The sequence below is a fragment of the Mustela lutreola genome, chromosome 5 (genome assembly GCF_030435805.1).
Source record: "Mustela lutreola isolate mMusLut2 chromosome 5, mMusLut2.pri, whole genome shotgun sequence".
Classification (NCBI taxonomy): Eukaryota; Metazoa; Chordata; class Mammalia; order Carnivora; family Mustelidae; genus Mustela; species Mustela lutreola.
The window spans coordinates 43,328,371-43,356,286 of record NC_081294.1 but is presented as its reverse complement, the minus strand read 5'-3'; the positions used below and the strand labels follow the sequence as shown (position 1 = coordinate 43,356,286).

Sequence of the window (27,916 nt, the reverse complement as noted above, 5' to 3'; positions counted from 1 at the left end):
TGGTGTTGGGGGCCGGCCGACCCGGCGGTGCGCGAGCCCGGGAATCTCCGGCCCCGCCCGCCACGGCGGCCAACGGCTGCCCAGCCGCTCCCCGCGCGCGGGGCCATGGGGCAGGGCCTAACTGCCGGCCGGCCGGTGGGGGCGGGGCCTGGCGGGAGGGGCGGGTCCTCCGGGAGCCCAGCCCCGGAAGCATGGCAGCGCCAGCCCTCGGAGCCGGCAGCAGTGACGCTCCCGCACCCGACGCCGCCGCTGCCGCCGCCGCTGCCGCCGCCGCTTCCACAGCCATGCCGGTGAGTGCCTCCTCGCTCCCGCCCGGCGCAGACCCGGGCCGCCGCCGATCGGCCACACGTCGCTCTTCTAGGGCTCGGGCGGAGCCGGGGCTTTTGCCTGCCTCTCTTCTCACTCTCTCCCCATCTACTGCCCGCTTCTGCGACCCTCCAGAAAATCCGATCCGAAAAGGGTTTTAATGTAGGAGTCAGGCCTCAGGACATTGGAGCTGCAAGGCCTCCAGGGGTGACAGACCCAATTCTTCCCTGCATAGACGGGGAAACTGAGACCCAGAGAAGGGCAGAGTCGCCAAGATCACCCAGTGAGCGGGTGGCGAGCTGGACCTGGGACGTCTAGACCCCGCGCCTTCCCAGTTTGCCCCTGTCTTCGGTAATGGCTTGAAAGGGGGAATGGGGGAGGGGCGGGTGGCTGTTGCCTCCTGGACGAGGCAGGTTTACAGAGGTCCAGGTTTTCAGAGGTACGTGGTTTTCCTTCCTTCCCTCTGCCCACTCTGGCCCATGGCGACGCTGAACTTTTCACCGATCACTTTGAACCTGAACCCATGAACCTAGGAGACGCTAAGGGACTTGCTCAAAAGTTGCCAGTTGCTCAAAGAGAGTTCGGGGAGGAATGAGCAGGTCTTAGGTGCCTTTGCCACTCACTCAGTCTTAATGCACAAACGTGGTTGCTCAGGGTCTCGTTTTGTAGGTAAGAAACTAAGGACTTTGGCAGGTAAAAAGAGAAGCGCAGTAACTTACAGGAGGTCTCCTTTAGGCGTTGGGTGGAGTCAGAATTAAGCCCCTTATCTTCAGGCTCCCATCTCTTCAGGCCTGACCACTTGGGAAATAAATGCCAGACAAAAGTAGTTCTACCAGATTGAGAGTAAGCTGTGTTGCCAAGTACATCCTGTAGATCTTGGTTGGGGTCATGTGGTGTTAAGCAGTTTCTCCCAGGTGCCTAGTTTATGGCTCTGCTTCACATGGATACCCAGAGGTGTCCCTCAGATGCCCTGTGTCTTAGCAGCCTAGCTTTCTGGAGCTGGCAGGTAACCCAGAGGCCCCCTGGGCCGAGTCACAAACATCTCAGGTGTCATTTCTCTTGGGCCTTGCCAGGTGCCTTGAGACAGATCCTCAGACAGCACAAAGTATGGACAAAGAAGCTGACATTATCAGCCCTCCTACTTGAGCAAAGCTGCCTGTGGCAATGTTAGGAGGACAGCATTAATCGGCCTGTGACTGGGATAGTTGAGGTCACAAGCATTTCGGAGAGGGTGGCAGTGAGGGAAAGGCCAGCTTCAGGATCACTCTGTTGTGTGTTCACTTCTGGAGATTTGGACAAGTGACCCTCCAGAACAGATGGTCAGAATGAAGAGGGCACTTGGCACCGTATCACAAGATGAGCAACTGCAGAAAGGAGGCTATTAGTCAAGGGGCTGTGGTCAAAACTGGTCAGAGTGTCACCTGAGAGTTACTCAGACAAAAATTTGGAATCTCGGAAGCCTCTTTGAAAAGCCCTGTGCCCTTGCTTCTCAACCCGGTGACCTTGGGCAAGCCGCTTTACTTCTCTGTGCCTTTGTTTCCTCATCTGTAAAATGGGGGGAGGGGGTAAAATCTAACCTCAAAGGACTCTTAGTATTACCTGGAAAAACGCCAGTAAAATACGTAGCATAGCCACTGACCTAGCTCGTCTCCAAGAAACGGTAGCTCTGATGTCGACCTAGGACAAGTGGGGTGGAACTAGAGGCGGGCAGGTGCTAACCCCATTTTAACAAGGACCGCATTTTTAACAAGTGGTTAAAAGTTTAGGCTCTGAAGACATTTTCAGTCTGGGCTTGGTTCCCTCACTACCTGTGTCACCCCCAAGGGAGTGACCTAACCTCTGAATCTCAGCTCCCTTGTCAGTCAAGAAAGGATAATAATGGCCATCTCATGGGAACTTTGTGATGATTAAACAAAGTAATGTTTGCAGAGTGTTTAGAACAATGCCTGGTACGCAGTCTGCATTCAAATATTAGTAAACTCCTAATCGACTTTGTATTCAAAGACTCAATTTCCTGGATATTTGAGAAAGACTTCTTTCTCTGGGAGGGAGCCGGACAAGGTGATCCCACTGCATTTCTGTCCTTCCAGTTCTGAGATTATGTTAAAGAATTGCACAGTTCACTGAACTTTTTCATTGCTTTAAAGAACCTTACAGGTGACAGGCCTGTCTGAGGGGCTGAGGCGATCGGGGGCTGGCTTGGGATCCTCTGTAAAGAATGGATTACTCTGTCCTTAAGTAGATTTTCTGCCACCCCCAAACTGACTCGAGCAACCCCGAGTCGAGGGGAAGAGCACTAAATTGGAACATTTGCCCCCCAGAAGCCGCCTCCTGGCTTCTGACCTCTACTGTGGAGGATGAAAGGAGACCTGCGCTCTTTAGGCTGCAGCAGAAGGCTTCACAGATGTGTTGGGATAGGTTCTCGGGCGCCTGTCCCCGTGCCTGTTCACGAGGTGTCCCGTTGCCCGAGCTCCTGCTGAGAGGGTCACAGGTGGCCCCTGGCAGTGCTGTCAGTTTCTCCACCACTCGCAAAATGTCCCTGGAGCCAGGAAGGCCTGGGTTCACATCCCTGCCTCGGCACAGACTCACCCGTGACTGTGGGGAGCTCTGTAAACCCCTGGGAACTTTCCTCTGGAGTAAAACAGGGTCTCTAGCTCCCTTTCCAAGCCGAGGGAGAACTGAGATTCTGTGTACAGAGCATTTGGCACACAGCAGTACTCAATATTTAGGTCTCATGTAGGTCTTGCAAGCCTTTAAGTCTTTGGGTGGGCATCCAGGTGCAAACCATTGACAAATCTGGATTGTCTACTGGTTATTATAGAGCAGGAGTCAGCCTACTTTTTCTTAAAGGGCCAGGTGAGTTTTTTTATTTTTATTTTATTTTTAAAAGATTTTATTTACTTTATTTGAGAGAGAGAGGCAGGGAGAGCAGGAACACAAGCAAGGTCGGTGGGAGAGGGAGAAGCAGGCTTCCCGCTGAGCAGGGAGATCCCGATGTGGGGCTGGATCCCAGGACCCTGGGATCATGACCTGAACCGAAGGTGGAGGATTTCAGCCACCCAGCCGCTCCCAAGGTGAATACTTTAAATGCTTTAGGCTTGAGGAACCATGTAGTCCCTTTGTAACTACTCAGCTCTGCCATTCCATTGTGAAAGTAAGCCAGTGGTTTTAGCAGTGTTCCAATAAAACTTTATAAAACCAGCTCACTGGGGCACCTGGGTGGCTCACTGGGTTAAGCCTCTGCCTTGTTGTAGTCACAGAATAAACTAAAGGAATAAGAGGTATTTAACATAGAAGAAAAGAAAAACTAACCATTTTCTTTAAGGCAGGTTTTGCAGATTTGGCCTTAGTAAAATAGTGAAAAAACCAAACTCTTAGCTCTTGGTCTTAGTTTCCCCTGGACAGCATGATAATAAGCCAGACCCAAACATGTTCTGAGACTTGGAAAGAGCTTGAGAAGCCACTAGTCCAGTGTTTCTCAGGTGTGTGGCCTTGCCTCCCTGTGTCTCCCCAGTGGGTTAAAAATGGAGAGAGCCCCACAGCCTAGCCCAGAGCCTCAGAGCTGATAGAGGCAGCTGCTTGCTGAGTTCCATGTCCTCAAGTCCCCAAGGGATACTTCTGTGCACTGAGGTTGAGAGAACTTGAGTCGGCTAATACCTTTTTGGTAAGATAAGGTGACTGGGGCCCTTAGGGCAGAAGATTTTTTTTTTCTTTTTTTCTTAAAGCACGGGGATTTTTGCCTGAGGTCTTCCAGCAAGAAACATTGCTATGTCCAGAATTCCAGTTGAGGTAACAAATTTGGAATATTTTGGAATGCTTGGGCACCTGGGTGGCTTCATCAGTTAAGCATCTGCCTTTGGCTCAGGTCATAATCCTAGGGTCCTGGAATCAAGCCCTGCCCAGTAGGGAGTCTGCTTCTCCTTCTCCCTCTGCCCCTTCTCCCACTCATGCTCACACACTCTGTCTGTCTCTGTTTCTCTCAAATAAATAAGTAAAATCTTAAAAAAAAAAAAAAAAAAACCACTTTGGAATGCTCCATGAAACATGTAGCCATTGTGGTTTGAAGTGAGAGAAAAGAGGGCTGTGAAACAGGTTAATAATAACCTAATGGAGACTACTAGCAGGCTCCAAGCTCTCAAAATTTGTTATCTATTGCTCCTGAGTAATGACCCCCAAACCTCAGTGGTTGGAAAGGTAAACGTTTATTAATTCTTAGTTTCTGAGAGCCAGGAATCTGGGGGCAGCTCTGTGGGGTGTCCCTGGCACGGGGTCTCTGATGAAGCTACATGAAGATGTCTGCCAGCTGTGAAGGAGCATCTGCTTCCACAATGGCTCCCTCTCAGGGGCTTACCATGAGCCTCTCTCCATGGGATTGCTTGAGGTCTTTAGAATGTCTTAGCCAGCCTCCTCCAGAGAGAGAGAGCAAGGAAGAAGCCCAAGACCTGACCTCAGAAGTCACATAACATCCCTTCAGCCATATTCTGCCAGACACAACCCAGAGCTCCTCAGCCAGCTGTGTCAATCATCTGCTCACGCAAAAAAAAAAAAAAAAAAATGTAGTAAGCACCTACTGTATGCCAGCTGCTGCTCAAGGCTTGGGTTGCAGCAGTGAACTGAACAACACTTGCCATTAGGCCCTTGAAGACTATAGGATGTTGAGCCCAGATGAAGAGTTGAGGAGTCTGGTGCCTTTACTGGCCCAGCCTCCAACCCACTGGGAGCCTAGGCAGATCCCTTCTTTCCCAGGACTCAAGGTGCTGCCCCGACCATGAGGCACATGTTTGAGAGCAGTGATCTCCGTGTATTGGAATACCAGAGATACTTATTAGCCGTGACAGATGCCCCAGCCCACACTTGTTGATGAGAATTTGTAGTTTTTCCCAGGTGGTTCTAATGCAGAAGATGATCTTTTGATGCATGAATAAGACCAGATCAGCATGGCTCAGAGTCCACGGGCCCACCCATGACAGAGTTACCAGTGGTCTTGAGACCACCCTGTAGCTCAAGAATCAAGATTTTGAAGGTAAGACTAGAAATAGCATTTTTTTAAACTAGCTTCCCGAGTGACTCTACTCATCATGTGCTAGACACTGCTGAAGGCCTTAAGTGTGCGGCGAGGGGATTATCTCATTCAATACAACAAAGTATGAGATGGAGAAACCCTTACTTAACTCCACTTTGTAACAGAGTGGGGGTCAAAAACAGGCTAGTGGTGAGTCTGATGACAGCCAGATCTTGCCCTGTCTTGCTGCATTCTGTCTTGGCCCCTGGGTGGGCCTGTGTGCTGCTGTGGTGGATCGTGCCGCAGGACTGGCTCATGGTCCCCTTTGTTCGTTTCAGAAGCACGAGTTCTCCGTGGACATGACCTGTGAAGGCTGCTCCAATGCGGTTAGCCGGGTGCTCAACAAGCTGGGAGGTGAGTGAGGGGCCCTTTGTTAGGGGTCAGGTGGGAGAGGCCAGTGCGTGCAGCCACGGAGCTGGAGAAGCTTGAGTTGGAGCTGGAGAAGCTTGAGTTGGAGCTGATAATAACAGGAAAACTAACATGTATCAAGTACATACTTAGCATGTGCCCAGTACTCTGCTTGATGGCTCTGTGGACCACATCATCTATTCCTCACCAGAGCCATTTAGGTGGCTCCTTGGACTGTCTCCATTATAAGCGGGGGGAACTGAAGTTCAGAGAGGTTGAGCGACTTTGCTGAGATCACACAATCAGTAAGCGGCAGAGCTGGGATTTGGCCACACGGTCCTGGCAGCGCTAGTTAATATGTTGGTGATCTTCGGTGTGATCATTTTGGATACGATATATTGGAGTGTCTTTTTTCTGTTAATGTTTAGAAAATTGTAGTTGTTTTAAAATATGAACTTTGACTCAAGTCGTGTGCAGAAGTCCTAAAGTGCTGCTTCCAGACATATTTAGAAAACAGTTATTCTCATCTAGCGCCCTCAGTTCCCAACTGGGGAAACTGAGGCCCAAAGAGGGCTGGGGTCTGGCCCTGGGGCTCTTTGAGGTAATGACTGAGCTGTGATCAGAGTTCTGGGAGTGCTGGGCAGTCAGTCTTCGAAGGTTTTTCACATTTAAAGCCCTAGATAATACCCAGATTTCCAAGGGCTTCCACGTGGATGTGATCCCATTAGCACTCGGAGCATTCCTCTGAGCTGGCCTTTCCATCTGTGGAATGGGGGTGTTGACACCAGAGCTTGGGAGGGAAGGGACTTCCCCAAAGTGAGTCAGTAGTGGCTTCTAGTCCTGGAAACTGGAATCTTAATTTGAAAGTGTCTGAAGCAGTAGGAAAATCCTGGCTGCTGACTTGCCATGTGACTGTGGCCTCGTCTCCCTGGGGCCAGAGTCTCCCTAGCTGCGTGTAGGCATGTCAGCGTACGTCAGCTTCTGCTGTGAAACTTCTCAGAAGCCCCTCCAGGTATGACATGGCATGTTCTGGATGAAGTGAGGGGTCACGGCCAGCCTGCTTTCGCTCTTGATGGCTTGAGGACACCCAACCGGGAATCTGGGCTCAAGGAGCATAGTTTGAAACCCACTGGGTTAGATGATCCCAGACTTTCTTGCAGCTGTATGATGCCACCAAAATACATATCCCAAAGAGGAAGGAGATACTTCGAACCAAAACACAAAAATCCAGTATGCGGCGAGGACATGATACGTTTTTTTTCTCCCTCAGTTTCTGTCAGATACAAATTCAGACATTATGACTAAATCTGTGCCATGGGCTTTTGAAAGCTCTTTGATGTTTGTGGATCTCCCTTTGAACTTGGACGGTTTCTCCCCATCTTTCACAACTGTCCCCACTTGGGTGGCCTCTTAAGGTGTGTCAGTAGGATTAGTTGGAGACTTAGATGAGCAGTGCTGGGCCTGAGGAATCCCAGCTAATGGCATATGTGAACTGGAGAGACCATAGGGGCTAGCCACCCCCAATTCTGTCACGTGCAGATGGGGAAACTGAGGCCTAGAATGGGCAGGATCCGCCTATAGTCATCCAAGTCAGTGGTGAAGCCAGGCCTAGAACCTGTAAGGGCTTTCCCTCTGCATTCCATCGTCTCAACAAGACACGTTCTAGGTATTTCCCTGGAGTGCTCTGGGGGGGAGGGAGGGTGCCTTGAAGTTGGCACACTCCTTTAGGAGGGTGGTTTTACAATATCAGCATTTAAAATGTGCCAGTCCATTGCTCACCAGTTTCCATTCTGTAAATTCATAGTATAGAAATATTTTCACAAGTTCTATATGTTCTGGTATATTCACTGTACCATTACAGCAGGGGACCAAGTGGATGTACGGGGCGTCCACACTTTGGAATGTAGTGTAGCTGTTAAAGAGAGAATGCTGTAAGTCTGTATGTACTGAGATGGCAAGATCCCCTGGACACTGGAAAGTGAAATATAGCAAGACCGGTGTAGGTAGTATGACGCCGTTCGGGGGAATTACTTTTTACTTGTCTGTCTGGAAGAAGAACTGGGTAGATGACATGCTGTTTTAGTGACTTCTGGAGATCTTCTACTTTCTGATTTTATTCAGAAATATTTCCCTTTTTTTTTTTTAATTCGGTGTGTCTGTATTAATTATTATTTTTTTTAAAGAATTTATTTATTTATTTGACACACAGAGAGAGATCACAAGGAGGCAGAGAGGCAAGCAGAGAGAGAGGAGGAAGCAGGCTCCCTGCTGAGCAGAGAGCCCTATGCGGTGCTCTATCCCAGGACCCTGGGATCATGACCCGAGCCAAAGGCAGAGGCTTTAACCCACTGAGCCACCCAGATGCCCCTGTATTAATTATTTTTGAAATAAAAAGAAAAGAAAACTTAAAAGAAGCCCCAGTGTTGAGCAGGGATTGGCAAACTATAGTCTGTAGGTCAAATCTAGCCACAGGCTGTTTTTGTACAGCTGAGAACAGTTTTTACATTTTTAAAGGGGCATAAAAGCAATACACAGAGAGAGGAGACCATGCAGCTGAGTCCATGTGGCCCCAGATGCCTAAAACATGACTCTGGTTCTTTATAGGAAGAGTTTGCTGATCCCTGGCATGGAGGAAAGGGGAAAGTGGTTGTGAGTCCGAACTCTGGAGCCTGAACTCTCTGGCTCTGACTGGGAGGATCTCTGCTTTCTCCCCACATACCCCACTTCCCTTTTCCTGCAGGAGTTGAGTTTGACATTGACCTGCCCAACAAGAAGGTCTGCATCAGCTCTGACCACAGCGTGGACATTCTGCTGGAGACCCTGGAGAAAACAGGAAAGGCTGTTTCCTACCTCGGCCCCAAGTAGCGAGGGCCCGGATCCCTGGGCCCAAGATGGACCAAAGGGAGCAGGTGGGTGAGGCCCCAGCCCTCATGCAACATATTCATTATCTGATGCAAATCTCGCGTTCAGGGAGTCCTCAGGAGCCCCCTGAGAGTATGCAGAGCATTGTGATATGTCTCCCAGGGTCCCTTTCTTGACTTGGGGAGTGCATCCCATGATCATCAGGGTTTAAGTGTAGAGTATATGAGACTAAGCATTCCTTTGATAAACTGTCGCATCCGAGAGGACACCTGTGCCCCGGACCTCATGCTTCTGTGCAATGACCAGGTAAGTTAATTCAACTTGGTCTCTCTCCCTGCTCGGAACCGCCGTCAGCTTCCTGAGCATGGCCGCAGCCCCAGTGGTACAGAAGCAATCCTCCATGTCCAAGCTGGAGGACACGTCCCCTTTAATTGTCCACAGCGCAGAGGCATGCAAGTGTGGCACTGTGCCGGACTGTTCACTATGGGACCAGGACAGGCCTCATTTAGCGATCTAACACCTCTTCAGAATCCTTCACAGCACAGCCCTCCCTGGCCGTCACTGCCCTTGTCCTGCTCAAATCGCAGTGACGGCCACATCCCTCCTGTGGTTCGGCACTCAGTGCCATTGAGAAACATGAGGCCCAGAGAGGGGAGGGGACTTGACCCAAGCCCCACACAGTAGAGTGGCAGAGGCAGGATGAGAGGCGTCCTGAATCGGAGTTCTGTCTTGGCCAGTGAACTTGTCCCCTGGGCATGGGCCCACAAGAGCCCCCCCAGGCAGAGGCCAGCTACAGGGGACTGGTGGTCTATGGCCATGTCCTATGTATGTGGTGACGTTACGTGCAGGTCATGTCAGATGCGTCTGTGTTCCTCATGCTTTTTCTGTCTCTGGACACAGCCCATGGTCAGGGATGAGCCCAGGATAACTAATGATGTCCTCATTTCATGCTGTGACTTTGAATTCTTCTTACATTGTGGAGACTCTTCCAGCTGTAGAATGGGGCCACAACCTCTATCCTATTTTCCTGCCGTATGGGGGTTACTGGGAAATCCTTCTGAAAGTGAAGGCCGACCCTCAAGGAGAAGATAATGTTTCCATCATGCTGCGGATCAGTGCTGGTCAATGGTTCCCGCATCCCGAGGGGTTCTGCAGGAGAGTGTGGGTGGCGCTCTGGGCTTCTCTGCCTTATCCCTGGTCATCCGCCCTGTTTCATACGGGGCCTCCATGTCAGGTTATAAGATTGCGGTTGATGAAAGTGCTCTAAGAGACAGGATGGAGGGAAGGAAGAGTCAGAACTTCCTGAGTAGGCAGATCACACGGGGGAGCCCCAACACAGACTCCTTGCATTGGAGACTCCTGGCCTGAGCCTATGAATCTTGTTCAGCGAAAACAGTAATACCTGCCAGTTGTAAACTGTGGGTAACTTGATGGGTCTTCTCATAGTAGGTTTTTTTTTGTTTTTTTTTTTTAGATTTTATTTATTTATTTGACAGACGGTGAGAGAGGGAACACAAGCAGGGGGAGTGGCAGAGGGAGAAGCAGGCTCCCTGCTGAGACCCATGTGGGGCTCTGCAGGGCTCCATCCCAGGATCCCGGGATTATGACCTGAGCTGAAGGCAGATACTTAATGACTGAGCCACCCAGGTGCCCCTTCTCATAGTAGTTTTTAAATTTATGGAGGTGAAAGTCACATAACATTATTTAGTGGATTCATTGCATTCATAATGTTATGCAACTCTGGCTTCAAATCTTTATCACCCCAGAAAGATACCCTGAGCCACTATCTGCTGCCCTTTCTCCCAGCCCCTGGGAGCCGCTAAGCTGCATCTGGCCTCTCGACTTGCCTCTTCTGGATGGTTCATTTCAAGAGAACCACACGATTTCACTTAGCATAATGTTTTCAGGATTCATCCAAGCTGTACCACGGATCAGCACTTTTATTCCTTTCTATGGCTGAATAATTATCATAGTTTTTAATTAATTAATTTATCTTTGCTTTTTTATTATGGAAGTTTTAAACATGCGAGTAGTAAAATGAACCCCGTGTACCCATTACCCAGATCCACTGATAAATCTGCTCTGTTTCATCTCTGCCCATTATTTTGAAGCATATTCTGGATACCAGCTAATTGTTTCTGGGCAAGCATGTTGGCAAGCATGTGTAGTACGGAAAGGCTCCCGCAGACTCAGAGGCACAGTACTTGGTGAGACTCACCTGTGGAGCTTTCCCCCACATATCCCGGCAGCATCTTGTCTCCGTCTGGTTTAAGACGCTCCCCAGTGATGGGTTTGAAGCCAGGCGTGGGAATCAGAGAGAGTTTCTGGGTCATAAAGTCATCTTGACTATCTGTTCATCAGCAGATTGGTTTGCTTGTGATTTTGTTCACGGACTTCCCAGTGTGAACTGAAACGGGACAGGGAACACCATCCCGGGTGCCCTAGAAGTCCCCCAGAAGAAGGCATTGGCAGAGATCGGCTTTAGTGAGATTAGTGGGTTCCAACCTACTGGAGTATGACAGCTGTGGTGGGAGTAGAGTGCAGGGCAGAACACTGGGTGCCAGTTCTGCTCCAGCATCTGGGTTTCCCATGACACCTCCTACAAGCGCCCCTTAGTGAAAACTCTGCCACTTTTGCAATACCTGCACATGCACAGCAGATGGCGCTTTCATTCCACTTAACTTCTCGTCTCTTCCAGGCTGCTGATCTGAGACCCGGGGCCTGGCAATCCTGCTCAGCGATGGCAGTTCTTGCAGAGACCCTCTCTTGCCCTGCTCCTCTCTAGCTTCCCTGCAATAAAGTTGAGCCACTTTTGTTGGAGGCGTTGTCTCTTGCAATGTCTGGATGTTACTTGCTTACATGCTACGAAGGAGTTAATTACAACATTTACTTGGGTTGGGGTTCTCAGGGCTCCTCAGCGGGAGCACCAGGCCTGCCCAGTGGTGAATCTTTGCTCTGGGATCTTGGGAAAGTCACTTCCCTCTCTCTGCACGTCACCTTTCCCATCTACTAAGTGAAGATACTGGGACAGATGGGTGATCCCCTTTGTTTTCAATATTTTGAAAGACTTCTATCATCAGGTGCATTGCATTGAAGGGATATTAAATCTTTTTTTTTTTTTTTTAAGATTTTATTTATTTATTTGACACAGAGAGAGAGAGATCACAAGTAAGCAGAGAGGCAGGCAGAGAAAGGGGGGGGGGGAAGCAGGCTCCCTAACAAGCAGTGAGCCCGATGGCAGGGCTAGATCCCAGGACCCGGAGATCATGACCTGAGCTTAAGGCAGAGGCTTAAACTCCTGAGCCACCCAGGTGCTCCGAAGGGATGTTAAATCTTATAGCAGTTAGAATAGTGGGTAAAGCCTTGAGGACAGACTGCCTGAGACAGAGTCCAAGCTCCAGTACCTTCCAGCTGGGCCACTTGAGTTCTTGGTGTGCACAGGCATAAAATGTGATAATAGCATCCCTATAAATGGTGGCCTTGTGGAGTAAATGAGGTGACATGTGTAAACCACTTCAAGTTGTGCTTAACCAGTAAGACAGGAAACACTTTTTTCACACATTTGTGTGTATTTCATTAATTATAGGTCTACAGAAAATGACACAATTCCAGTCAGCCTAAAAATTAATGTCTCACAGAGTTCATTCAATTTTGTCAAAACAAAGGGAATGTTTTACTGTGTGTAGCTTTATATTTTATTGAAAAATGTATATTTCTTTAAACCAGAAGTTCTCAAACTTTTATTGTCTTCGGACACTTTCATACTCATAAAAAGTATCATTGTGTATCTCAAAAAGCTTTTGGTCATGTAGGTTATGCAATATTAGAAATTAAATTTTCGAAATGCAAGAATACACGAGCACACATTCCATTAGCCAACGGGACCAGATGAAGCCATTGCACATCATTTAGATTCTGGAAAATTTCACTGTATGATAATAAGTGAAAGGAAAAGGCATCTTATGAAAATAGTTTTTCCCCCCTTTGCCTTCTGAAAGGATTTTGGGTGCCCCATGTTGAGAATCGCTTAATCCACTTATGGGGCACTGATAGGGGACCAGAGCTGCTGGGCTTGGATGCCACCCAGCTCTGCAGCCGTGACCCAGCTGTGACCTTAGAGCCCTCACCTCACCTCCCCGGAGGCAGCTTCCTCCACTGCACATGGGTAACGCTTGCACCTCCGGGAGCTTGGTGGCCAGAAACAAGACTTTGTTCCAACTCTAAGCTGCATGCTAGCATAATTTCAGTCCCCTTATGAAAATATTAACTCTCAACCATTTCTGCCTTTGTGGCCCAACCCTCATCTGACTTTCTTGGCCACCAGATGGCGGTGTCCTTTGGGTTTGGCTATCAGGAGACTGTTACAAAGACCAGCCCAGTGAGTTCTGGGAGGATGAACCTGAGGGTTTTCCCATTTTCAGAGCCTCCTGGTTCAGGCTGGTTGGCCCACTGAGGACGCCCCAGGATTGAGGGACTGGTGCCGCTTGTGCCGGGGAGGAGTCCCCTCCGCCCCAGACACACACTCAGCCCCCCCATCCGAGTTTCCAGCTGAGGCCCTGGGTTCTGTTCTTTGAGGCTCCAGAGGGGCCGGGGAAGCTACCACGCCTACCAGTAGTGCAGCTGGCTGCCCACAGAGCAAGTGAGTTCAGCCGGCGAGCTTCTTCGGGGGTGGGAGTGGGGAGCCGATGTGTCCACGCACTGCTCAGGGCCTCCTGCAGCGCCTGACGCAGCTGCGGCCAGGCCAGTCCTGTGTCCCCCAGGTATTGTGCTTTTGGCCGTGCTGCCCGCTGTAACTGGAATGTTCTCCGCCTGCCTCCCCACCACCAGCCTGTCTCCATGCACAAATTCCTTTCCCTCCCTTACATACCACAGCTTCCATGAAGCCTCTCCACAACTGGAAGTAATTTATTTCTTCTGGCCTTCACAGCACTGATCCCACCAGCCTCAGGGGCAGGACAAAGCTCTTTGTCCACGTGTCTTTCCTGTCCTCCAGCATCAGGCCAAGCACAGAACAGGCACCGAGGGAATATTTGATGGGTGTGTAGTAGGTACCATTCGAGAGGTGTTTATCGTCCGTCACGCCCTTACACTGATGTCATTCCATCCTATCCGGTCCCCACGAGACAGTGGACGAGGACAGGTCCTGGAGCATGGTAGGTGCAAAGTAGATATTTGTTGTGAGAATCTTTTAAGAGGAAGAGATTGCCTGGTCTAATCCTTTCTGGAGGCTTATATTTTTGTCAAAGTTCCCTGGTGATGAGTACAACAGCCTAGAGTGACCTCTAGGGTGTTCCCAATAACTGTCATTGTCACTGTTTCTGGGACTGATGGGGTAAATCTCCCAGCCACTTGGCCTCTGTCAACCATCCATCCTGTGGCCAGAGCCTTGGTTTGCTCACTGCTGACAGTCCACAGCTACAGAGAAGCTGTCTGTCCCTCAAGGAGCTGGAGGTAGAGCCTGGGGGCTGGACGTGAGTGAGGCTGCACCCCACCACCCCGTCTGGGTCCCAGAGGGAGCCCCTCCACGTGCTGAATGAGCTGAAGCTAGTCACCTTCTTTCTTGACCTGCTAAATTCAAGATTTTCTGAGTTTTTTAAACAGCTTTACTGCGGTATGATTCCTTCCATTCAATAAATTGCACTTACTTCAATGTATGATTTTTAAAGGCACAAACAAACATATTCATGAAATGATCACCACCATCAAGATAGCGACTAGATCACCTCAGAAAGTTTCCTCGGGTCCCTTGGTAATCCTTTCCACCCCTCCTTTCATCCCAAGCAACTACCATTCTGCTGTCACAATTCGTTTAAACGTTCTAGACTTTTCTATAAGTGCAATCATACAGTATATTCTCATTTTTTGTCTGTTTTTTCCCACCCAACATGATTATTTTGAAATTCATCTGTAATTATGGGTAGCAACAACTCATGTCTCATTATGATCGAGTAGTAAGTGTTCCATGGTATTGGCTCTACCACACGCCATGAATGGTTATTCATTCACTTGTTGATGGACATTTGTGTTCTTTCCAGGGTTTTATGCTGCTCTCTGGGACTGGCCAGGTTCCCCAAGGGCCCTGCCCTGCACAAGGGAGAGTCTCAGTGGGCTGGACTCTTCCAACCCAACACACCCAGACCCAAACCGAGGCAGCTCAGCTGATAGTTCTATCAACTTGGCTTTCTTCTTTGGTCCAGTCCTACATCCTCTGGACTTTAGCATCTCTGGATTCAAATTCTTCCTTCACCATCTAATAACCGCGGTGACTTGGGAAAGCTTGATTCTTTTGTGCAGCTCGGTTTTCTCCTGGAAGTTGGGGGTCATACATGTACATACTCCGTGGGGCTATTGTGAGCCTTAAGATCCTCACATGCCAGGGCACCTGGGTGGCTCAGTCAGTTAAGCTCAGGTCATGATCCCAGGGTCCTGGGATCAAATACCACATGCTTCTCCCTCTCCCTCTGCCCCTCCTCCCCACTCGTACTCTCTCTCTCTTGCTCACTCTCAAATAAATAAATAAATCTTTAAAAAGATAAAAAACATCATCACATGCCAAAATATTTGCTGATGGTATTCCACAAATGAAGCTTTTTGTTTGAACAAGAAGTTTCACCTTTATACAATTTGAAGTTCAAAACCAAGGGGCGCCTGGGTGGCTCAGTAGGTTAAAGTCTCTGCCTTCAGCTTAGGTCATGATCTCAGGGTCCTGGGATCGAGCCCCGCATCCGGCTTTCTGCTCAGCAGGAAGTCTGCTTCCTTCTCTCTCTCTCTCTGCCTGCCTCTCTGCCTACTTGTGATGTCTCTCTCTGTCGAATAAATAAATAAATAAATAAAATCTTTGAAGTTCAAAAACTGATATTTGGAAAACTATCTGATCTCCATCGTTTTGGCCAGGGCAGACTACAAAAAGTACAAATGAAATGTCAGCATTGCTCTGTGTGGGTGTGAGCAGTTGGTTTGGGTCGCAGTCCTCTCTTGTGTTCTCCTTTAATTAGTGCCAGTCACCTAGAAACCTCAAGTCTGCAATTTCTAGGGAGTGTCTGTCAGAGCTAATTTTAGATTTCCATGTTTTTAGGGGCTGTGGCTACTCAGTGTAAGTGGACAAGATGAGTTTCCTAATCTGCTACCTAAGATGGGGGAGGTCTGCAAATCTCATGACTACCATGAAATCAAGTATCGAAGTCTCTGGAAATAAAGCTCTATGTCCTCTTGGTCTACTCATCATGGGTTCCTAGCATCCTGACCCTTTTAGAATGGCTGATCCCAGACAGCTAGAAGCAGGCTGTATCTTGGATAAGAACGCAGGCTCTGCAGATAAATGGGTTCAGTCCCAGCCTGACTGTTCACCAGCTGTGTGAACTTGGGTAACCTGCTTAGCTGCCCAAGATCTCACTTTTCTCACCTATGAAATAGGAATAATAACAGTACCTTTTTCTTAGAGTGAAGTGAGTAACTCACAGACACAAAGGGGGCTCCACTTGGCTGTCATTATCATCGCAGGATCCTAGGGAAGAAGACCTAGGTGGTCATCCCACCCAATGTCCACGTCGCCTCCTTCTGATGGATGGCCCCAAGCTTTGAGCTGCAAACCACCCCTAAGAGGGAGCACCACTAGCAGCTTGCTCTGCCTTAGACAGCTCTGTGAGGCAAGGATCTGGTGTTGAAGCCATCTTTATGTCCCTGGCGCTTCTCACGACTGGGCTGGGTTAGTCCTGCCATGTGGGCATCAGTCTAGCCCTTCCCTGTGGTGGCTCCTCAGAGGCAGAACATGCTTTTCCAGGGCACCTGGGATGCTCAGTTGGTGAAGTGGCTGCCTTTGGCTCAGGTCATGATCTCAGGATCCTGGGATCAAGCCCCACATTGGGCTCCCTGTTCAGCAGGAGCCTGCTTCTCCCTTTCCCTCTGCCTGCCACTCTGCCTACCTATGATCTCTCTCTCTTGCTCTCTGTCAAATAAATAAATAAATAAATAAATAAATAACATTAAAAAAAAAAAAAAAAAAAGAACAGGCTTGGCCTTTCCTATCCCTACCCCCCCCCCCCCAGCCTACCTCACGAAGAGTATCCCAGATTCCTTCCTCAGCCTCTCAGGGACAGAGCTGGAGTACAAACAGACCTCCTGATCACTAGCCTCTTTGTTGATGCCTTCCTGACAGTGGGACCTGAGAAACATGGGAAAGGCCAAGCAGTTTTGGACCACCCCCTGCCCCCCACCCCAATCCTATGCCAGCCCACACGGTTCTTGGCTCAGCATGGAAAGAGCTGGATGAGTCCCTCAAGCAGAGGAAACCTGGGCAAGTTACTCCATCTCTCTTCATCTGGGAGATGTGACTCCGGGTGGCACCTAACCCACAGGTAATGGGCACCCAGGGCCCGGTGTGGGGTAGACGTTTAATCAGGGCATCTCAAAATTCACATTTCTGAGGACACGTCCCTGAATCAGAGCACTCTGTAAGACGACCGGCCTGCCCACTCAGGCCACACCCACCAGCAGCCCTGTCCCTGACTGTGCTCAGTCACTGCCCCTCCCAGGATCCAGTTTGGAAATAGCCCTCACCCAGGCAGTCGTTTGTGGGTATCTCACTCCTTTTCTGCTCTAAACAGAAGCTATGGTTCCCTCTATGTTTCTGGTAATTAGAAAGGCCAGAAAAGCCACTGAGATGGTAGGAAGGGCTAGAGGGAGAGGGGAAGCCTCCTGGTCAACAGCCGGCTATTAATAGATACACGTTTTTGGAGAGTCAAAAGTTAAATGAAGATTTTCAGGGCGCCTGGGTGGCATAGTCCATTGAGCGTCAGACTCTTCGTTTCAGCTCGAGTCTGATCTCGGGGTCATGGGATCAAACCCTGTGTCAGGCTCCATGCTCAGCACAGTCTCCTGGAATTTCTCTCTCCCTCGGCCCCTCCCCACTTCCCACTCTCTCTAAAATAAATAAATCTTAAAATAAAAAGCTATACTAAGATTTTTCAACTACGCAGAGGTCAGGGCACAGGGGAGGTCGGTGTCCTAATCCCCATGCTGTTCACCATCAACTGGATGTACAAGGAAACAGAAATGGTTTCCCTATCCATAAGTTAGAGATCGTTGCATTTATGTCACAGGGCAGCTCTGATAAACAAGATAATCCAGGTAAATCATTTACTACATTCGCTGGTGTGTAGTAGGCTTTCAATGAGCATTAACCATTTTGTTAGTCTTTGTGTAACCTGCTCTTTCATTAAGTTGTGCATGGCCACACCTTCATCTCTAATGTCTGTTTTCTGGGGCTCCATCTGCACTGCCCTGGCCAAGTTGAAGAGTTGCGACAGACACCATATGACCCGCAAAACCCAAAATGTTTACCGTCTTGCCCTCGACAGAAAAATTCATTGATTCGTGGTCTAGATCAGTGATTTCGAGCTTTGTTCTATGGAAACCTAAGTTTCCATGCTGGTACCTCAGGAGAAAGAGAGCAGTAGATGATGGGGCACCTTTCTACCAAGACTATTCCCCTTACTTATTAAAATTACCTTGTTGTTCTACCAAACACTTATAAGGAAGAAATTATGTCAGTTCTCTACAATCTATCTTAGAGAATGAAAACAGCAAAAATGCTAATTCATACTATAAGGCCAGCAATACCCCAACACCAAGACCAGACAGATATTACAAGAAAACTATAGACCAGTATCTCTTATGAACACAGATGGAAAAATCCTCCACAAAATACTAGCAAATCAAATCCAGTGATGGATAAAAAGAATTACACATCATAACCAAGTGGGATTTATTCTGGGTATGAAAGCCTGCTTCAACATTTGAAAAATCACTTAATGTAATCCAACATATCGGTAAGCTAAAAAAGAATTTTAAAACTGTCAGTAAACTAGAACAGAGGGGAACATCCCCATTTGATAAATAATATCTACAAAAACCTATAGCAAACATCCTACTTAAGAGTGAGAAACTTGGAACGTTCCCACTAAGATCAGGTCCAAGATAAGGATGTCCCTTCTCACCACTGCTTTTCAACATTGTACAGGAAGTTCTTGATAATGCTATAAGGCAAGAAAAGGAAATAAAAGGCACACAGATTGGGAAGGAAGAAAAATAACTGTCTTTATTTGCAGATGAGTGATCATCCATGTACAAAACCCAAAAGAGTTGGGGTGCAGAGAGCTTCCAGGTTGGTGAACACATCCACGTACTGGAAGGTGGTGCACCCCAACTTCACAGAGACAGAAGCACCTGCGGTTGGGGCTCTCCCAGCCCTTGCCCTATGAATCTCTTCATCTGGCTGTTCAAATGCATCATTTATCATTTCCCTTAATAAACTGGTAAATGTAAGTTTTTCACTGAGTTCTCTGTTGTAGTAAATAATCAAATACGAAGAGGAAGGAGTAATGAGAACTCCGATTTGTAGCCAAGTCGGATAGAAGTTGTAGGTAGCCTGGGGGACTATCACAAATCTACTAGGTGGGACTGGCATTTGAGTAGGGGGAGTCTTACAGGACTGAGGTTTCATCTGTGGGATCTGACACTATCTCTGGATAGATAATGTCAGAATTGAGTTACACTTTAGGACACTCAGCTGGTGTCACAGAATTGCTTGCTGTAGAGGCAAAAACAAACAAACAAACAAACAAACAAAAAATACAAGACCCCACACATTTAATAACAAGAAGTGTCCAAAGTGTTCTGTGTGAAAGTAGAGAAGAAAGACAAGAAGGGAGCTGCAGGGTTTTCTTGTACGACCACATATGGTAAAATATTACAATTTGCCAAACCTGCAGGTAGATACAAAGGTTTTTGTTCATTGTGTTTTGGTTTTTATTTATTTTTTTAAGATTTTATTTATTTGTTTGACAGAGTAAGAGAGAGTAGGGGGAGCAGCAAAGGGAGAGGGAGAAGCAGGGTCCCCACCAAGCAGGGAGCCCAACGCAGGGCTCAATTCAAGGACCCTGAGATTGTGACCTGAGCTGAAGGCAGACACTTAACCAACGGAGCCACCCAGGCACCACTGTCTTTTTGTTTTTTTAAGCAGGTTCCATGGAGACCAACACAGGGCTTGAACTCACAACCCTGAGACCTGAGGTGAGATCAAGAGTTGGACATTTAACCAATTGAACCACCTAAGTGCCCCAGTACAAAAATACTAACTTTATTATTCTCTATAGCTTTTTGTACACTTGAAATTTCATAAATTAAAAGAAAAAGAACTTGATCTATAAAAATGGAAAATATTTCCAACAATTCAAAAGGCCATACAAATGGAAAATAAGGACAATGTTTATTTTAGGTGTGTGATCCTTATGTTTATTTTTTAAAAGATTTTATTTATTTATTTGACAGACAGAAATCACAAGTAGGCAGAGAGGCAGGCAGAGAGAGAGGAAGAAGCAGGCTCCCTGCTGAGCAGAGAGCCCGATGCAGGGCTTGAGCCCAGGACCCTGGGATCATGACCTGAGCTGAAGGCAGAGGCTTTAACCCACTGAGCCACCCAGGCACCCCAGATTATCAGCAATTTCATATGCATCTTTCAGGGGCGGTCTGCAAATGCAAGCTTTTTTTTTTTTTTTTTAAATTTAAATTCAAGTTAGTTAACATACAGTGTATTGTTAGTTTCAGGGGTAGGCAAATGCAAGATTTAATATCCGGAACCACTGCTCCACTGAGAAGCATACATACACATATACCTACATCCTTACACATCTTGATGTCTGATTCTACTCATGTGGGAAGCAGGCCTGCACACTGAGGCCTTCCATTTGGAAAGTCTACGTTGTGACCCTTTATTTTGGACACTCACTATAAACCACTCTGTGTTTTCTTTGTCAGTGGACCTGAATCCATATTGTAGTATCTTTCCCAATTGGTGATTACATGGGCCTCTCTTATTAACCAGGGTCAGCTTCTCTAGAGAATGACTGCTTATCTCTTTGAAGCATCCTTCTCAGACTCCTTAGAAAGAAGTTTCCAGGGGCTCCTGGGTAGCTCAGTCCTTAAGTGCCTTCAGCTCAGGTCATGATCCCAAGGTCCTTGAATTGAGCTCTGCATCCGGCTTCCTGCTCAGCAGAAAGCCTGCTTCTCCCTCTCCCGCTTCCCCTGCTTGTGTGTTCCCTCTCTTGCTATCTCTCTGTGTCAAATAAATAAATAAATTCTTTTTTTAAAAAAAGAATGAAGTTTTCATATGTCAAAAAAAACCCCATATTTTAAGTCAGATCATCCCAAACATGTCCTTAGAATTTGGTGAAAATCAGTCCAGCCATTTTTTTATGATATGGTACACTAGTAGAAAAAAAGTCACAAACTTCACTTTATTACATGAATAAATCTCCCACTGCTCCCCTGCTCTGACCTTTAAGGGGAAAAGAGATAGAGAAAGAGAGCAAGAGAGAAAAACAAATAGGAAATGAGAGCACACTTGACTTTCACAGCTTGCCTTGTGTTTCTTGCTTATACATCATGAGATCGTTTTGTGTTTCCTATCAGTCCACACATTTTTGCCTTTGTATTTAAAGTATAAATACTGGTTTGATTTCATATGTGAATATACAAATATACTTGTACCTTTTCTTTCTAAAATAAAAGTCTTAATTTCTGTTAACTATAGGGCGAGCAACTCATCTTTTTGCCTGGGGTTTTGCTCAGTTTTATCAAGTCCTGTGTCCCAGAAACCTCTCTTTACTTTTGCCCTAAAATGAAATCATTAACCAAATATTGTCCATCTAGAATAGGGACTTTCCTAGGACTTTTGGCAGCGTTGGGGGTTGCCCATGCTATTAGGCGGCTGCATAGTATTCCTGGGTATGACTTTACCATAATTTTATTATGCCTGCTTGCTACTAATGGACATTTTGTTTCTTTCTAGAGTTTTGCTGAAACAAACAAGTCTTCCATAAATGTCCTTGCCTATTTGTTCTGTAAACTGGTAAATTCCACATGATAATTTGTTTTGAAAATAAGTCTTTCCTACTAAAAACAAAACTCAAAAAGCCACAAGATTAAAGACTCTTTCATCTTGGGCTCCTCTGTGAGTCTCTTTTCTTCAGGTGACTGACTAGGCTAAGGATGAGTTTAAAATGCGTTGGCAGCCAAGGTCTGGGAAAGGAGCCCAGGCATAGGAGAGGTTTCCTGGGGTGCACGAGGAAGAAAAACAGCCCAGTGCTGTGCTTCCCAGTGTGGAGGGGCTGTTTTTCAAGGCCAGTGGGAGAGGAGTTGGCCAGATTTCGAGGGGACCAATGTTGGCCAGGAGTAGGCCTGAGAGACTGGAGCCATTCAGCTGTGTTCCAAAAAGAGCAGGGAGAGGAAGGAAAAACAAGCCCAGACACACACTGGGTGGCTGCCGGCTGGCCATGGCTCTGGGTACAACAAGGCCGGTGCCAGGCAGTGAAGCCCGGCCAGCCGTCCCCCGGGATCCCACCCCAGACTGGGCAGGGTTAGGTCAGTTCTGCAATTGCTTCTCGGGGATGTAAGAAGTGGAGTTTTACAGAGTAGGGGATAATTCAGTACTTTTCCAGAGAAATGGGCTACCTGGGCCAGAAAGGCGATTTTTTATGCATGGGGTATGTGTGATACATGTGTATCAGTGCATCCGTTATCCTTCAAAGGGGTTGTAGCATCGGTCACCAAAGAGGTCTATGCAAGATGCTATTAGGGAAACACCAGATCCAAAACTCAAAATAAGTTCTGGAAAGGGCAAGTCAGGCAAAATCAAGCAAAATTCCCCACTGCGTGAATTCTCAGAGGGTTCACTATGCTAGCACTGTACGTCCTGACTGTTCAAAAAGGAGATAAAGTATACAATGTTTCCTATACATGTGTCTTTGGAATATCCCTTGCTCCCTCAGGGAACACATAATAACATCTTTACTAAATGGTGTTTGCTAATTTTAGTCCATAGGAGAAGGGAGAAGCCAACAGGTCCCCCTATAAACCATCCAAAAGTCTGGGACAGAAGGACTTATGGAATCTGGCCAGTGAGAACAGGTTCTGTGAGCTATCAGGTTCTGCCATGTCCTACAACAAAGTGTGATGGGCATCTTTCACAGCAGAAATTAATTGACTTTCATGAGCATGGGCGATTCCTCTGGAATTGAGTTAGGAGCCTCCCTACATTGGTAAGAACGGTTGAGTGGATATGATGGAAGAACTCAGGCTTGCTCCAGCCTGCATCGCTGCTTCTCACTTCTGCTGGTCCCAGAGATTCAGCGTCGTACTTGACCGCAGTGATCTCCGGGGCCCGTGTGTGTCAGTGGGAGAGAGGCCCCACTGTACCCAATTATCATCTCCATTGTGTGGCCTCCATCTGTGACTCCTCTGTGACTTTTGTGGGTGCATTTTTTTAGGTTAAAGGGCAAAGCCATATGGGAAGAACCACTGCCGAGGTCCCTAAACAGCCTCTCTGCCCTGAGATCTATGTGGAAAGAGCCAGATTTGGTGTTGGAGGATGGAACCCAAAATAGAGGGTGTGTTGGCAATTCTTCTTCATCTTTGAGTCACTGGATAAGGCTGGTACCTTGTGTCTAGGGTCTTTTCTCCTGGAAAGAACTAGAATATGAGATGCTAAAGAGTCAGAGAGAACTTGAGTTCACTCTGCCACCAATTTGCTGATTGATACTAGAAAGTTCTTCCTCTCCCTAAGCTTTATATTCTTCCTCTGTAAAATGAGGTGGTCAGACCATTTCAGTCATTTTCTAACTTTCTGATCAGAGTCAGACTTCTGTCAAACAAAGTCTTAAGAGTCATCCCATCTAGGGCGCCTGGGTGGCTCAGTTGGTTGGGAGACTGCCTTTGGCTCAGGTCATGACCCTGGAGTCCCGGGATTGAGTCCCACATTGGGCTCCCTGCTCGGTGGGGAGTCTGCTTCTCCTTCTCACCCTCCCCCTTCTTGTGCTCTCTCTCTCTCTTTCTCTCATTCTCTCTCAAATATATAAATAAAATCTTTAAAAAAAGAGTAATCCCATCTAAAATGGATAAAAGTGCTCTCAATCAAAGTGTTTTTAAGGTAAAATTACATCATTATATTGTGGAAGTATTTACTATAAAAGTCAGGAGAGAGGTTCTTTTGGAGCAATTAGTTTGTTGTCCCTGGGTCAAGGCACAGAGAGGGCATCTGTAAATTTCTTGACTGGAGTGGGAGTTACAAGTGGTGTTTTCCTTAGAATCTTTCCATAAACTATAAAAATGTTACTAATATGTTATAAAGTCAATCACTGAGAACACAACTGTGTCATTTAGGTTTAGCTGCAAAAGGCAAAAAATCCAAAAATAGAAGTGGCTTAACAAGATTGAAGTTTATGTTTCCTTCATATAGATGAAGATGTGGGCGAGCCATTCAAGGCACTCGGTGTGAACAGGGAAGAGCTCAATGGTCATCGAGGACCCAAGGCTCCTTCTCTTTCATCTACCATCTTCAACACAAAACTTCCAATCCAGAGTCTAAAATGGCTGACTGACCTCTACCATCATGTCCACATTAGATCCAGCAAGAAGAGGGATGAGAAGAAGGGCGTCCCCTCTCAGTTTAACCCTGGAAGTCGCACTCACAGCCTCTGCTTACATCCCATTGACCAAACCTTAATCCCAAAGCCTTACCCAGGCACAAGGGAGGCTTGGGAAATGTAGTCTTTAATCTGAGTGGCCATGGACCCACCCAACTGTAGTTTCCACAACAAAGGTGAAAAAGAAATACTAGATTTAAGGGATAACTAGCAGAATCTGCAGCAGAATCGGCCACAATATATTAATTAATCACAATATATTAATTAATAGTAATGGATTATGATTTCTGGTGTGTTGAAATTAATGGGTGACTAATGTGGGTGTCTTTGCTGTTTTTCAGTCACAGCTGTAAATACAGCTTGAGGTATACAAAATGAGATGAATATTAACAGTTTATGGCCCTGCAGAAGCACTCACAGAACGCAGTTTATTTATTTTTTTTTTTAAGATTTTATTTATTTATTTGACAGAGAGAAATCACAAGTAGATGGAGAGGCAGGCAGAGAGAGAGAGGGAGGGAAGCAGGCTCCCTGCCGAGCAGAGAGCCCGATGCGGGACTCGATCCCAGGACCCTGAGATCATGACCTGAGCCGAAGGCAGCGGCTTAACCCACTGAGCCACCCAGGCGCCCCAGAACGCAGTTTAAAACCCCCTGAACTAGAAACTCCCTAAGAGCTTCTCTAGCTTTGACATTCTATTATTCTATGAAAGTCCTGCCCCCTTCCATGAGCTTACAGAGGGCTTTCTCTCTGGGGACTGGCAGGGAACTTCTCGTTACCCTCAGGACCGAGAATTGTGTTCACTGTTTCTTCTGAGTCAGCACACCCTGGCCAAATGTCTTGAAAAGCGTTCTGTCATTCAGCTGCCTTCCCTCTCGGGCCGGGGCTTCCTCAGAGAGGTGTCCTTTACTGAAGCACTGAAAACTCAGCATTTCAAAACAGGGACTGTGTCTTAGTGGCTCAGACTTCCCTTCAAGATTTTCAGAGATCCTTACAGTAGAAGGGCCTAGCTTTGGTTCAACTCTCATTTTTTCAGAAGAAGAGGCACAGATCCAGAGGTTGAGAAGATTATCTGAGGTCACCAGCAATTTCCTTCAGGGCAGGGCCCCACACCCACTTGGCCTGATGCTCTCCACTAATTACAATAGCTCGGGGGCACCTGGGTGGCTCAGTGGGTTAAAGCTTCTGCCTTTGGCTCAGGTCATGATCCCGGGATTCTGGGATCAAGCCTCACATCGGGCTCTCTACTCATCTGGGAGCCTGTTTCCCTCTCTCTTCCTGCTGCTCTGCCTACTTGTGATCTGTCTGTCAAATCAATGAAATAAAAAATAATAAAATTACAGTAGCTTGAATTTAAAGTACGCATCCTACGTGCTGGGCTGTGGGCTAATGAGCACATCACATGCAAAATCTCATTTCATCCTTGCGAAAACCTGAGAGATAGGTACATTATATATATTTTTTCTTTTTTGGCCGTTTTATACACCTGTTACCTGCTGTTACTTGGCGTTAGATCAGAATTTGAACCTAGATGGCGCAGCTGCCGAGCCTGCTCTTCCACCTCTTGTGAAAAACCACTGCCTTCTACTACTGAGCTCAGAGTGGGGAGGACAGACTGTGACAGAGCAGGACGCCGCTCGGGTATCCCATCCGTTCAGACCCCACCCTCCGCCCCAAATCTGTGCTGCGTCATCAGCAGCCTGATGTCTGATTCCAGATGTCTCTTCACACGGAATAACGTGCGCTGGCTGCGGATACCAAACTTTCCACCAGCGACAGAGCCCATCCCTCAGATTCGCCACAAGCACCTATCCTATCTGTCCTATGCTATCTGGTGAGGCCATCCTCCAACACTGCGAAGATGACTAAATGGAGCATCAGTACCGACAAACGTCCTGACCCTAGGTGTGGGGACACGTCTCACCACCTCCCCCATCTCTGCACTGCCTCTAGACCTTGCCCGAACACCTGCATCAGGTCGCCCTCTGTGACAGCTTTCGGTGTTGGATAGAGAGGCACTGCAGCCCCAAGGCCTTTCTGCCTACTATCACTCACTTTTCCCCTAGGCAAAGGGGCTGAGGAATTGTGGAGTTGCTGTGGAGACCTAAGCCCCTTAGCTTACACAGCTCTTCAGGCTTTTTCCTTGTCCTCCAGAACAGGAAGCTTCTAATCTGTTCCAGAGGCCAAGGAAGGATGATGGGATGAGGTAAAGGGCCTGAGAGACTTCATCTTAGAGAAGGTTCTAGATAGGTCCAGGGGCCGAAGGTATTGTTCTTGTCTTTATTCTGACCACCTTTCTGAGAGCTGTGTTGGTAGGGATTGGGCATGCTGGGAGCTCGTTCGGAGTACAGCGGGGGCTGGGACACTGAAAGGCCATCAGCATTGCTGACCTGCCTCTGTCAAGAGCATAACCCTGGAAAATCCCAGAGGTTCACATGGCCCAGTCTGCGCAGAGTCCCAGGGGAAGAAAACAAAGTCCCACCATCACAAGTCCCTTAGAAGCTCTATAATCTTTACTTCTGTATCTCTAAGAGCATTAACAGGGATCTAATTAATAATCCATACCAAACTCCATTTCTGTTCCATCAAATTCCTTCGTCTCCTCATTGCTATTGCCTAACTGTCAGGAAACTGCAAAACCCCACACTTAGGACATATTGATTTTTTCTCTTCCTTCCTTCCTATTAATTAAAAAAAAAAATCTCTTTAGAACTTCTTGTTTCGAACTAGCCATTGATGACCAGAAGTTGAAAAGACAGTAGTAGGGGTGCTTGGGTGGCTCAGTGGGTTAAAGCCTTCAGCTCAGGTCATGATCCCAGGGTCCTGGGATCGAGCCCCACATTAGGCTCCCTGCTTCCTCCTCTCTCTCTGCCTGCCTCTCTGCCTATTTGTGATGTCTGTCAAATGAATAAAATCCTTTAAATAAAAAAGAAAAAAAGAAAAGACAATAGTATTCGGGGGTCCCATGTACCCTTTACTGAATTTCCTATAATGGTTACATCTTACATAGTTCTTTCCTATTAAATTTTAATTATAGCTCAGCTAATCCTTGCAACATGACCATTCTACTAAGAAACTGAGTCCCAGAAAAAATTACATAAATTGTTCAAGATCCCCAGCAATTTGGTGCAGAATTAAGACTTAGAATCAGATTTCTTGACTCTAAAGTTTGTCCACGCTTGCCTTAATTTTCTTTTTCTTTTTTTTTTTTTAGAGAGAGCGAGCACACACATCAGTGGACGAGGGAGAGGGGCAAAGAGGGAGGGACGTAGAGAGTCTTGAGCAGGCTCTGCGCTCAGTGTGGATCCTGACGAGGGGCTGGATCTCAGGACCCTGAGATCGTGACCTGAGCCAAAACCAGGAGCTGGACACTTAAGCGACGGAGCCATCCAGGTGCCTCTGCAATAATTCTCATTCTGCTCCCCATCCCCTCCCTCCTGATCCTCTCCAGGAAAGAGGAAAAATTCTGAAGTGGCCCAGCCCCTGAAGGAATGCGGTTCTTCACATGCCTCAGAAGAGGCCAGAGTTTGCTGAAAGCTGGAGGAGCCATCCCTGCATAGCTTGGCTATGGAGTCATCAAAATGATGCTTGTGACCCAGACAGCAGCTCCAGACACTGCTTCAGCCCCTTTCCAAAGCTGGAACCAATTTTCTCCTCCCCTTAAGGCTGCTCCTTGCCTGGTGTCTTTCTTCCTCTCTCCTCTGCCTGTTTTGATGTTTCTCTGAAGCTGGGGGGGGGGGGGTATGTCTCCACCATGTCACGTCATCTCCTTTCTCTTAAAGGTCTGGCTGCGGCTCACCTTGTCTCACAGACACGAAAAATGGCTGTATGCCTGCTGAATAAATGTGACCTTCTCAGA

At 47.4% G+C, this 27,916-nt stretch overlaps 1 protein-coding gene across 6 annotated transcripts; it reads left to right on the top strand.

Annotated features, from left to right (window-relative positions):
* The first annotated feature begins 142 nt into the window (after nt 1-142).
* Nucleotides 143-27,916, top strand: ATOX1 (antioxidant 1 copper chaperone). 6 transcript variants are annotated; one of them, XM_059174091.1, is made up of 4 exons: nt 143-290; nt 5,647-5,722; nt 8,457-8,625; nt 27,509-27,916. In XM_059174091.1, the coding sequence occupies exons 1-3, from the start codon at nt 192-194 to the stop codon at nt 8,579-8,581; spliced, it is 300 nt and encodes a 99-aa protein (XP_059030074.1). In that variant the 5' UTR covers nt 143-191; the 3' UTR covers nt 8,582-8,625; nt 27,509-27,916. The 6 variants fall into 6 exon arrangements, with proteins under 6 accessions (XP_059030074.1, XP_059030073.1, XP_059030072.1 ...); XM_059174090.1 differs by lacking the exon at nt 27,509-27,916 and adding an exon at nt 27,272-27,465; XM_059174089.1 differs by lacking the exon at nt 27,509-27,916 and adding an exon at nt 18,685-18,901.

Excerpts from the sequence above, each read along its gene's own strand:
- ATOX1 (XM_059174091.1), top strand. The coding sequence starts at position 192 with ATGGCAGCGCCAGCCCTCGGAGCCGGCAGCAGTGACGCTCCCGCACCC. Across the intron at positions 291-5,646 it reads CCGCTTCCACAGCCATGCCG|AAGCACGAGTTCTCCGTGGA; the intron begins GTGAGTGCCTCC and ends TGTTCGTTTCAG. Across the intron at positions 5,723-8,456 it reads GGTGCTCAACAAGCTGGGAG|GAGTTGAGTTTGACATTGAC; the intron begins GTGAGTGAGGGG and ends CTTTTCCTGCAG.